Below are 10,532 nucleotides of genomic sequence, written 5' to 3'. Positions count from 1 at the left end.
ATTTCTGTCTTTTCTCTGGGCTTCATATTCTTTCTAAATATAAACAATTGGGTCTTGATGGTATCTAAGGGCCAGCAGCCCCCATCTCCCTGTGAACGTAGGACAGACAGCGCTCCTAGCACTATCAGAGATGATGTAACACAGTATCTGCCATTTCTCTTCCTGAATCATCTCTGGGGAAAGCCCCAAGTTCCCTCCCAGGATGGGGGTGGATATTTCCTGGTAGAGCCACAGAAATATAGGTCTTATCCCTTGTAAAACCACAGACCCGCCCTTGGCCCCAGGCGAAGCTGTGGCTGTATAAAACAGGCTTGGCCTCGGCTCTTAGCCATACACTCTCCTGACAACATGAGGACCAGCAGCTTCTTGGTTCTGGCGGTTTTCGTCGTCCTTGGGACACTGGCAGTACAGGCAGCTGTCGCTGAAGGTGAGTGGGCAAGTGGCCAGGCTGGGCCGGGCCGGGCTGAGCTGAGGAGAGCTTGTCACAGGCAACCTGGGTCTTGACAGGGAGCACTTCCGGGGCAACAGGCTGGGCTTAGGCCACACTTCCGCCTGTGGTCACTTCCACTGTAGCCAGAAAAAGTAGGCAGTTGCCCAGCAGACCCCATGTGCTTCTCACCCCAGGACTGAAGTATGGGGACTGTTTGTGGCAGAAGTGTCATTCTGTGTTCTTGGCCTCAGATATGGAGACCTCTGCAGAATGAAGTGAGGAGACCCAGGAATCTGGGCCCTGGCTGTGGGGTCTGTCCCTAGCCTGTCTGCCCCTTGCTTGGCTGAGAGTCATCAGCCCTCTATGAGGAAGTTAAGAACCAACAGGGCCTCGGGAATTGTGTCATTTGAAGCCCGCCGTTTCACTGCGGAGAACAGCGAGACCTAGAGAGGAGCGAGGGACTGTCGTGGCTGCGAGCTCAGGCGTCTCGGGGCTCTTCCCCCCTCCACTAAGTTTCCTCGGAAGTGACAATGTGTCCTTCTCACTTCTGGGAGCCAGCCCAGTCTGGCATCTCCTCCTGAGAGCACCAGGACTTGGAGTGGAGGGGTGGCAAGGAACAGGACACCCGAGGAGACCACGGTCCTGTGGACCCTTTCCGCAAAGCTCAGGGCATAGCCTTCCAAGAGCACAGGTTAGCCTTGGTGACCCAACCACCCCCATCTCAGGTCCTAATTTGGGGGACATTGGAGTGAGCAGTGGCTGGACCGAGAAGAAAGATGAGGTAGGTAAAGCAGGGGCATGGGGTCTAAATGAGGATATGTTTCTTTCAACAGCTGCTTATAGAGGTCAAGAAGTTGTCAAAGGTCAAAGTCCATTTGAAGATCAACAACCAGTCAAAGGGCAACGTCCAGTCAAAATCCCAGGTCCACAAAGAGATGCCCGCAAGTCTGGCTCCTGCCCCCAGGTTCTGATAAGATGCGCCATGATGAACCCGCCTAACGCCTGTAGGAGCGACAGCGAGTGCCCGGGGGCCAGGAAGTGCTGCCAGGGCCCTTGTGGGCTGGCCTGCTTGAATCCCCAGTGAGGTGAGAACTGTACGGAGGACCCAGGGCACAGAGAAGGCTGAACAGGGGGGAGTGCCCCTCGGCTGGTGAGGGGGGGGATGTTGGCAGGTGATGGGAGGCGGAGGGGGCTCAGAGGCTGTAGCTGGGGTCCTGAGAGGGGTGACATGTGGACTGGATCCTTTGTCCCGCTGAATTACATCTCTGGTTCCTCTTTCTGCCCCCAGGGAGCTGGTCCTGGCCTCACCTGTGGAGCCCCGAGGGCTGCAGTCCGGTGGTCCCTTCGGCATTCCCCTCCCCCACACTGCTCATCCTTCCTCTTGTTGAAGGTTCCCAAGCCTGGGGCTGCTCCTCCCATGACTTTCTAATAAAAGACTGCTTTCTGCTCCATTTGTATGGTTCCTATGACTTCTGTGTTCTGGAAGCTCCTGGCGGAGGGTATGGAGTTGGGGCCCCCTCTCCCCAGTGAGGGTGGGGTTAGAGGGCCTCACGGGAGCTGATCCTGGTGCGCTGGAGAGCAAGGGACAGGAGCAGGAGGCCCCTTCCTGCGGCTTAATGTCAGAAACCCGGTAACCAGCCCGAGAACTACAGTCTCCGTATCACCAGGAAATGGGAATCTGGAAATTTCACTGGTTCATGCCATTAACACATATAATGCCTTTGGGTTAAGCAATGTCCTATCCCAACTTTCTATTTTAAGATGTGAGTGAAGAGACAAGACACACCACGTCCTTGATCCTCAGTAGAAATGTTGAACAGTGTTCTCTGGAGACATCAAGTTGGGGACAGGGCCGGCCAACGTGGAGGGTATATGTTGGACAAACTTGAACGACCTCGTGGCTCTAATGTTGGCTCCCCTACCCCACACTGCCCTTGGACAAGCAAGCTGTCCAGGAAGACCAAGGCCACGGGAGGAGGAGCATGGTGGGTGGAGTGGGAGAAGCACAGGCTTGGGGGTCTGCAGACCCGAGTTCCGGCCCCACTTTGCCTCCCAATATGCTGGGTGACCTCAGACAAATCTCCCTCCCTCTCTGAGCCTCAGTTGTCTATTCAGCTTGAGGGTTTGGATGCAATTATTTTGGAAGTGCCATCTAGCCCTGACATTCTGGCCCTGAAACAACTTTTGTGTCGGGCTCCTGCTGTGAGTGGAAGTGAGGGACAGAAGCTTGGGGAGACACTGGGAGCACTGGCCCCCTTCTCGCTGGGAGCACACCAGCCAGGGCTTCCCGTTCATTCTCCAGGGGTCAGCTGGACTGGGCCAGAGCTTTGAGACCAGGGCACCTTGGCATATGAATGAGAGATGTGCCTAAACTTCTGGCCTGACAAATACAAATTACGCCATTGACGGTAAGAGTAGTTTATGAGTTTATGTTGTACAGTATTTAGTTTTTCCTGTTCCAGGTCCTGTGCTGAGTACGTTAGCTGTATAGTCTCTCCCCCCCCACACACACACACGAAGTGAGAAGCGGGGGTGGGGGGTGGGGGGGTAACAGACTGACTCCCACATGTGCCTGATTGAGATTCACCCGGCATGCCCACCAGGGGGTGATGCTCGGCCCCATCTGGGGCATTGCTCCACTGCAATTGGAGCCATTCTAGTACCTGAGGCGGAGGCCATGGAGCCGTCCTCAGCGCCCGGGCCAACTTTGCTCCAATGGAGGCTCGGCTGCGGAGGGGAAGAGAGAAATAGAGAGAAAGGAGAGGGGGAAGGGTGGAGAAGCAGATGGACACCTTTCCTGTGTGCCCTGGCCGGGAATCAAACCTGGGACTTCCACACGCCGGGTCGACACTCTACTGCTGAGCCAACCGGCCAGGAGCCTGTTAGTTGTATAGTCTTATTCATACCTCACAAGAGCTCAACTAGGAAGGTGTCAAAATATAGGAAGGAAAGTCCACACAATGAGCATTTATCAGCATACCAACATCCCCTACGTTGTGGATTTTCATAGAATTCCAAACACCCCATGAAATTCCAGGGAATCTTTCCACTGGCAATTGCAAAGGGGATGGCATATATGGTGCCACCTCCCCAGTCACCATGGACATATATCCCCAGTAAAGTGCCTTCTTCTAACAAGCTATGCGGCAAGACGCCTCTCCTGTCAGTTTCTCCATGAGCAGTAATTTATTTCACAAGGTCACTTTTGATAAACCTGAATTATTTTTCTGCCCCTATTGTAATCACAGGTTACATCAGGGGTCCTCAAACTTTTTACACAGGGGGCCAGTTCACTGTCCCTCAGACCGTTGGAGGGCCGGACTATAAAAAAAACTATGAACAAATCCCTATGCACATTGCACATATCTTATTTTAAAGTAAAAAAACAAAACAGGAACAAATACAATATTTAAAATAAAGAACAAGTAAATTTAAATCAACAAACTGACTAGTATTTCTTTTTTTTGTTTTTGTTTTTTAAGTTTATTCATTTTAGAAGGAGAGAGAGAGAGACAGAGAGAGAGAGAGAGAGAGAGAGGAGAGACAGAGAGAGAGAAGGGGGGAGGAGCTGGAAGCATCAACTCCCATATGTGCCTTGACCAGGCAAGCCCAGGGTTTCGAACCGGCGACCTCAGCATTTCCAGGTCGACGCTTTATCCACTGCGCCACCACAGGTCCTGACCAGTATTTCAATGGAAACTATGGGCCTGCTTTTGGCTAATGAGATGGTCAATGTGCTCCTGTTACTGACCACCAATGAAAGAGGTGCCCCTTCTGGAAGTGTGGTGGGGGCCGGATAAATGGCCTCAGGGGGCCGCATATGGCCCATGGGCCGTAGTTTGGGGACCCCTGGGTTATGTTCTCAGCTTTTTCACACTAGGTAGTAGTACTATGTCTTCCCTTTCCTCAGCTTGGTGTTTTTATGGAGACATTAATTCATCCAAAATATCTGTCCCATTATCTTTTACTCCCGAATCACAACAGAGCACACCTCTGCTGCCTCTGGGCAAGTTGACGTCACATCCTGTCCAGCTAGCACTTCCATAGCCTTTGACATCACTTCCACTCCTCTTCCAGCTGCAGGTATAAATTCTAATTTCTTCCTTCCTCTGTGTCTGCTTCCTACTGTCACTAGTCCCTACATCCACGACGGAGCCTGTGCATGTGTCGTATGATGCAGGAGAGGCCAGGAGAGCAGGCATCTAGACCTTCAGCTTCCCTGGGGGTTATGGGTTCAGACTCCCACTCTCAAGACTGACCTTTGGATAGGCTGTAATTATAGGAGTGGTGTTTGTATGCACAGTAGTCACGAGGTAAAAGTTGTCTAGACCGTTCTCACACCCACTGTGAGCACAGGGCAGCTGCCCTCTGGGTTGTGTTCTAGCCTCAGTCTCTGGTCTATAGTTTAACCATCTGTAAAAAGGAAGGAGATTGGAGCTCGTAAGGCTTCCAAGGCCTTTTGGGTGATATTGTCTAAATCACCTATTGCTTGCCTGACCAGGCGGTGGCGCAGTGGATAGAGCATCGGACTGGGATGCGGAAGACCCAGGGTCGAGACCACAAGGTCGCCAGCTTGAGCGCGGGCTCATCTGGCTTGAGCAAAAAGCTCACCACCTTGAGCCCAAGGTCGCTGGCTCAAGCAAGGGGTTACTCAGTCTGCTGAAGGCCCGCGGTCAAGACACGTATGAGAGAGCAATCAATGAACAACTAAGGTGTTGCAACGAAAAACTGATGATTGATGCTTCTCATCTCCCTCTGTTCCTGTCTGTCTATCCCTATCTATCCCTCTCTCTGACTCTCTGTCCCTGCAAAAAAAAAAAAAAGAAGAAGAAGAAAATAAATAAATAAATCACCTACTGCCTTATTAACGGCATTTTCAACTCTGCATAAGGTGGAGGGGAAAGAGCAAGAACGATGGGGAAGACGAGAAGGTCTGGGGCTGCATGACATTAGTGAAATGACCCTGAGATGCTGGCGGAGGTGCCCAGGGTGAGCCCTGCGGTCTTAAAGTATGTGGCTGTAAAGCCAGTAGCCGCCTGGCCCATGCAGGTTCACATTTGATTCGAATAGACGGTAATGAAACAACGGAGCCAAGAACTGGTGGGTCATTAGCTTTAATCCTAGCTTGCATCCGGCTGGCAAGAAATACACACAGTGAGAAAACACTTCCCTTTCCATTCAGGGCTCCCAAAGCCACTGACTTATCCGAGTTTCCTAGAATCAAAGGTTTGTACCTCACCAGCCTTATTCACCTCTGTTGGTCAAATAAGTTTATAAATATGATATATAGGTTTGCTCGCTTATAGTTTGCATTGGGTGTGGGCAGGGTTGTTATACCCTAAGGCAGGGGTCCCCAAACTTTTTACACAGGGGGCCAGTTCACTGTCCCTCAGACCCTTGGAGGGCCAGACTATAAAAAAACTATGAACAAATCCCTATGCACACTGCACATATCTTATTTTAAAGTAAAAAAAAACCAAAATAGGAACAAATACAATATTTAAAATAAATAACAAGTAAATTTAAATCAACAAACTGACCAGTATTTCAATGGGAAATATGGGCCTGCTTTTGGCTAATGAGATGGTCAATGTGCTCCTGTCACTGACCACCAATGAAAGAGGTGCCCCTTCCAGAAGTGCGGCGGGGGGCCGGATAAATGGCCTCAGGGGGCTGCATGCATCCCGCAGGCTGTAGTTTGGGGACCCCTGCCCTAAGGCTTAGTTTTTTCTGAAGCTGGAAACGGGGAGGCAGTCAGACAGACTCCCGCATGCGCCCGACCAGGATCCACCCGGCACGCCCACCAGGGGGCGATGCTCTGCCCATCCGGGGCGTCGCTCTGTTGCGACCAGAGCCACTCTAGCGCCTGAGGCAGAGGCCATGGAGCCATCCCCAGTGCCCGGGCCGTCTTTGCTCCAATGGAGCCTTGACTGCGGGAAGGGAAGAGAGAGACAGAGAGGAAGGAGAAGGGGAGGGGTAGAGAAGCAGATGGGCGCTTCTCCTGTGTGCCCTGGCCGGGAATCGAACCCGGGACTTCCGCACACCAGGCCGACACTCTACCACTGAGCCAACCGGCCAGGGCCCCTAAGGCTTAGTTTTAAGACTAAGGCTTTCCCACCCTAAGTGACTTTGTATCAGAGACTTCCTTGTTTGTATATTGGATTAAAGGTTTTTATTTCTACACTATAAAATGTGGTAGACCGGAGCTTGCTCTCTCTCAGTTCCTGGGATTAGCATTAGAGTAGAGAGCAGAGAAAGGCCACATGGAGGAGAGGAGAGGCAGCCAAGATGGTGGAGTGCTGAAGGAGAAGCCAGTTTGTGCAGAGTTTGTGCAGGGAGAAGGAAGGAGATGGGGAACCAGAGGTGAATAAGGCTAGTGAGGTACAAACCTTTGATTCTAGGAAACTCAGATAAGTCAGTGGCTTTGGGAGCCCTGAATGGAAAGGGAAGTGTTTTCCCACTGTGTGTATTTCTTGCCCACCGGGTGCAAGCTAGGATTAAATGTAATGGCCCACCAATTCTTGGATCCGTTGTTTCATTACCATCTGTCCGAATCAAATGTGAACCTGCATGGGCCAGGTGACTGTGATGGTGGCCGTGGCTACTGGCTTTACAACCTCTGTTCCCCATTTCCTTCTCTCTGCACAAACTGGCTTCTCCTTCAGCACTCCGCCATCTTGGCTGCTTCTCCTCTCCTCCATGTGGCCTTTCTCTGCTTTCCTTTATAGTGTAGAAATCAAAACCTTTAATCCAATATACAAACAAGGAAGTCTCTGATACAAAGTCACTTATCTGAGGCATAATGGGATTCCTCATGAGAGTGCACTACCCCATATCATGCAACAGTCAAGGGCAGGGGTCCCCAAACTTTTTACACAGGGGACCAGTTCACTGTCCCTCAGACCATTGGAGGGCCAGACTATAAAAAAACTATGAACAAATCTCTATGCACACTGCACAGATCTTATTTTAAAGTAAAAAAAAAAAAAAAAAACGGGAACAAATACAATATTTAAAATAAAGAACAAGTAAATTTAAATCAACAAACTGACCAGTATTTCAATGGGAACTATGGGCCTGCTTTTGGCTAATGAGATGGTCAATGTGCTCCTCTCACTGAAATGAAAGAGGTGCCCCTTCCGGAAGTGTGGTGGGGGCCGGATAAATGGCCTCAGGGGGCCGCATGTGGCCCGCGGGCCGTAGTTTGGGGACCCCTGGTCAAGGGTGTGGGGAAAAGCTTAGTTTTTAAAACTAAGCCTTAGGTTATAACGACTTTGCCGGCTTACAGCCTGTCCCCCACACCCAATGCAAACTATAAGCGAGCAAACATATATCATATTTACAGATTTGACCAACAGTGTTTAATTGGGAACAGCGGCTGCTGCCAGGCACCTCCCAGAGACAGAGCGTTCTCCAGCAGAGGGGTTTTTGCCAAACTGTAACCCTGATGTGATACCAGTAGGCTCTGTTCCATGTACCTGGGGGGTTGAGCAGCCAGGGTCACTGATCACTTGGGGACACTCTCTGGCCACTCTGAGGCTCTTCTTGTCCAGAACCTTCTCAGAGGAGGAGACTCTGTTCTAGCTGGCCATGTGTGTCTGCCCCCAGGAGTCCAGCGTGACAAGGGTCATGCATAGACACCAAGTGCTTCTCAGTTTGTCCCAGTGTTATAAAGTACCGCACCCCAGATTCTGAAAGGCACTGTACCTCACCTCATCGAGTCTGTGTAGAGACACCCAGTCCAGATAAATTTTGAAGAGTTTTATTAAAAGAGGAAATTTTAAATATGCCAGCCACATATGGCTGACACAGAGCATCTGCAGGCCCAAATCGTGCAGCCCCCAAAATAGTTCAGGGGCTGCTTATATACCCTTGATCACACGCAGGCAGGGGAGAGCATAATGTCATGGCACAATTATTAACAAGATTATTACATTTGTCTAGGGTAGGGGTAGTCAACCTTGTTATACCTACTGCCCACTTTTGTATCTCTGTTAGTAGTAAAATTTTCTAACCGCCCACCGGTTCCACAGTAATGGTGATTTATAAAGTAGGGAAGTAACTTTACTTTATCAAATTTATGAAGCAGAGTTACAGCAAGTTAAGCATATAATAATAATTACTTACTGTAAAGCCAGGAACCACCATTGTGGCCATTCACATGCAGGTTCGCATTGGATTTGGACAGATGGTAATGAAACAATGGAGCCAAGAACTGGTGGGCCATCTTCTTTAATCCTAGCTTGCACCCGGCGGGCAAGTAAAAACACACACTGGGCTCCAAAACCCACTCACATTCAGTGCTCACAAAGCTACTGACTTATCTGAGTTTCCTAGAATCAAAGGTTTCTAGCTCAACAGCCTTATTCACCTCTGTTCCCCAGCTCCTTCTCTCTACACAAACTCTGCACTAACTGGCTTCTCTTTCAGCACTCCACCATCTTGGCTGCCTCTCCTCTCCTCCACGTGGCCTTACTTTGCTCTCTGCTCTCTAATGCTAATCTCAGGAGCCGAGAGAGCAAACTCCCAGTCTGCCCCACTTTATAGTGCAGAAATCAAAACCTTTAATCCAATATACAAAATAGGGAAGTCTCTAATACAGGGGTCACTTACCTGAGGCATGATGGGATTGCACCACCCCACATCAAAAAGGGTGGGAAAGGCTTAGTCCTAAAACCAAGCCCCAGGCTACAAGGATCCTGCCTGCCTACAGCCCGCCCCCAACACACATTAATATCACCTGGGCAACGGGCTTCCACATGGGCAGCACCATCTTTAACAAAGTGAGCATAATATATTTTATCTGCCCAACACTTACCAAGTACTTGATGTCGAATTTTTGCTGTTTAGCAGAATAAATCTTTATAAAACAACTTACTATAGTTAAATCAATCTTTTTATTTATGCTTTGGTTGCTCCACTACCACCCACCATGAAAGCTGGAACGCGCACTAATGGGCGGTAGGGACCAGGTTGACTCCCACTGGTCTAGGGCGGTGATCCCCAACCCCCAGGCCGCAGACCGGTACTGGTCCGTGGGCCATTTGGTACCGGTCCGCAGAGAAAGAATAAATAACTTACATTATTTTCGTTTTATTTATATTTAAGTCTGAACGATGTTTTATTTTTAAAAAATGACCAGATTCCTTTTATTATATCCGTCTAAGACTCACTCTTGACGCTTGACTCAGTCATGTGATACATTTATCTGTCTCACCCTAAAGGCTGGTCCGTGAAAATATTTTCTGACATTAAACTAGTCCGTGGCCCAAAAAAGGTTGGGGACCACTGGTCTAGGGGATACACAGAAACATTAAGACTTTCAAGGTAGCCTGACCAAGCAGTGGCGCAGTGGATAAAGCATCTGACTGGGATGCCGAGGACCCAGGTTCAAGACCCCGAGGTCGCCAGCTTGAGTGCGGGCTCATCTGGTGTAAAGCCAGTGGCCACAGCCACCATCACAGCAGCCTGGCCCATGCAGGTTCGCATTGGATTCGGACAGTAGGTAAAGAAACAACGGAGCCAAAAACTGATGGGCCATCTTCTTTAATTCTAGCTAGCACCTGGCGGGCAAGTAAAACACACACTGGGCTCCAAAACTGTTGGGCAGATAAAATGTATTATGCTCACTTTGTTAAAGATTACGCTCCCCACGAGGAGGCCGTCGCCCAGGTGATATTAATGTGTGTTGGGGTGGGCTAAAGGCAGGCAGAATCCTTGTAGCCTGGGGCTTGGGTTTGGGATTAAGCTTTTCCTACCCTTTTTGATGTGGGGCGATACAAGCCAATCATGCCTCAGAGAAGTGACTTTGTATTAGAGACTTCCCTATTTTGTATATTGGATTAGAGGTTGTGAAGCTACAATATAAAGTGGAGGCAGAACGGGAGTTGGCCCCTTGGTTCCTGAGATTATCATTAGAGGAGAGAGCAGAGCAGAGAGCAGAAGGAGGCCACGAGGAGTAGGCCAGGAGAAGCAGCCAAGATGGCGGAGTGCTGAGTGAGATGCCAGTTTGTGTAGAGTTTGTATCTGGGATAAGGAAGGAGATGGGGAACTGAGGAGAATAAGGCTGGTGAGCTAGAAACCTTTGATTCTAGGAAACTCA

General features: G+C 49.8%; 1 protein-coding gene across 1 annotated transcript; it reads left to right on the top strand.

The window, feature by feature from the left end:
- The first annotated feature begins 281 nt into the window (after window positions 1-281).
- PI3 (peptidase inhibitor 3) lies at window positions 282-1,881 on the top strand. The gene is made up of 3 exons (XM_066385971.1): window positions 282-427; window positions 1,264-1,515; window positions 1,719-1,881. Exons 1-2 carry the CDS (start codon window positions 349-351, stop codon window positions 1,512-1,514), a joined length of 330 nt encoding a protein of 109 aa, XP_066242068.1. The 5' UTR covers window positions 282-348; the 3' UTR covers window position 1,515; window positions 1,719-1,881.
- Window positions 1,882-10,532: the final 8,651 nt, after the last annotated feature.

The sequence above is a fragment of the Saccopteryx leptura genome, chromosome 5 (genome assembly GCF_036850995.1).
Source record: "Saccopteryx leptura isolate mSacLep1 chromosome 5, mSacLep1_pri_phased_curated, whole genome shotgun sequence".
NCBI lineage: Eukaryota > Metazoa > Chordata > Mammalia > Chiroptera > Emballonuridae > Saccopteryx > Saccopteryx leptura.
Note: the sequence above shows the minus strand (reverse complement) of the source record. Positions and strands in the feature narration are given on the sequence as shown.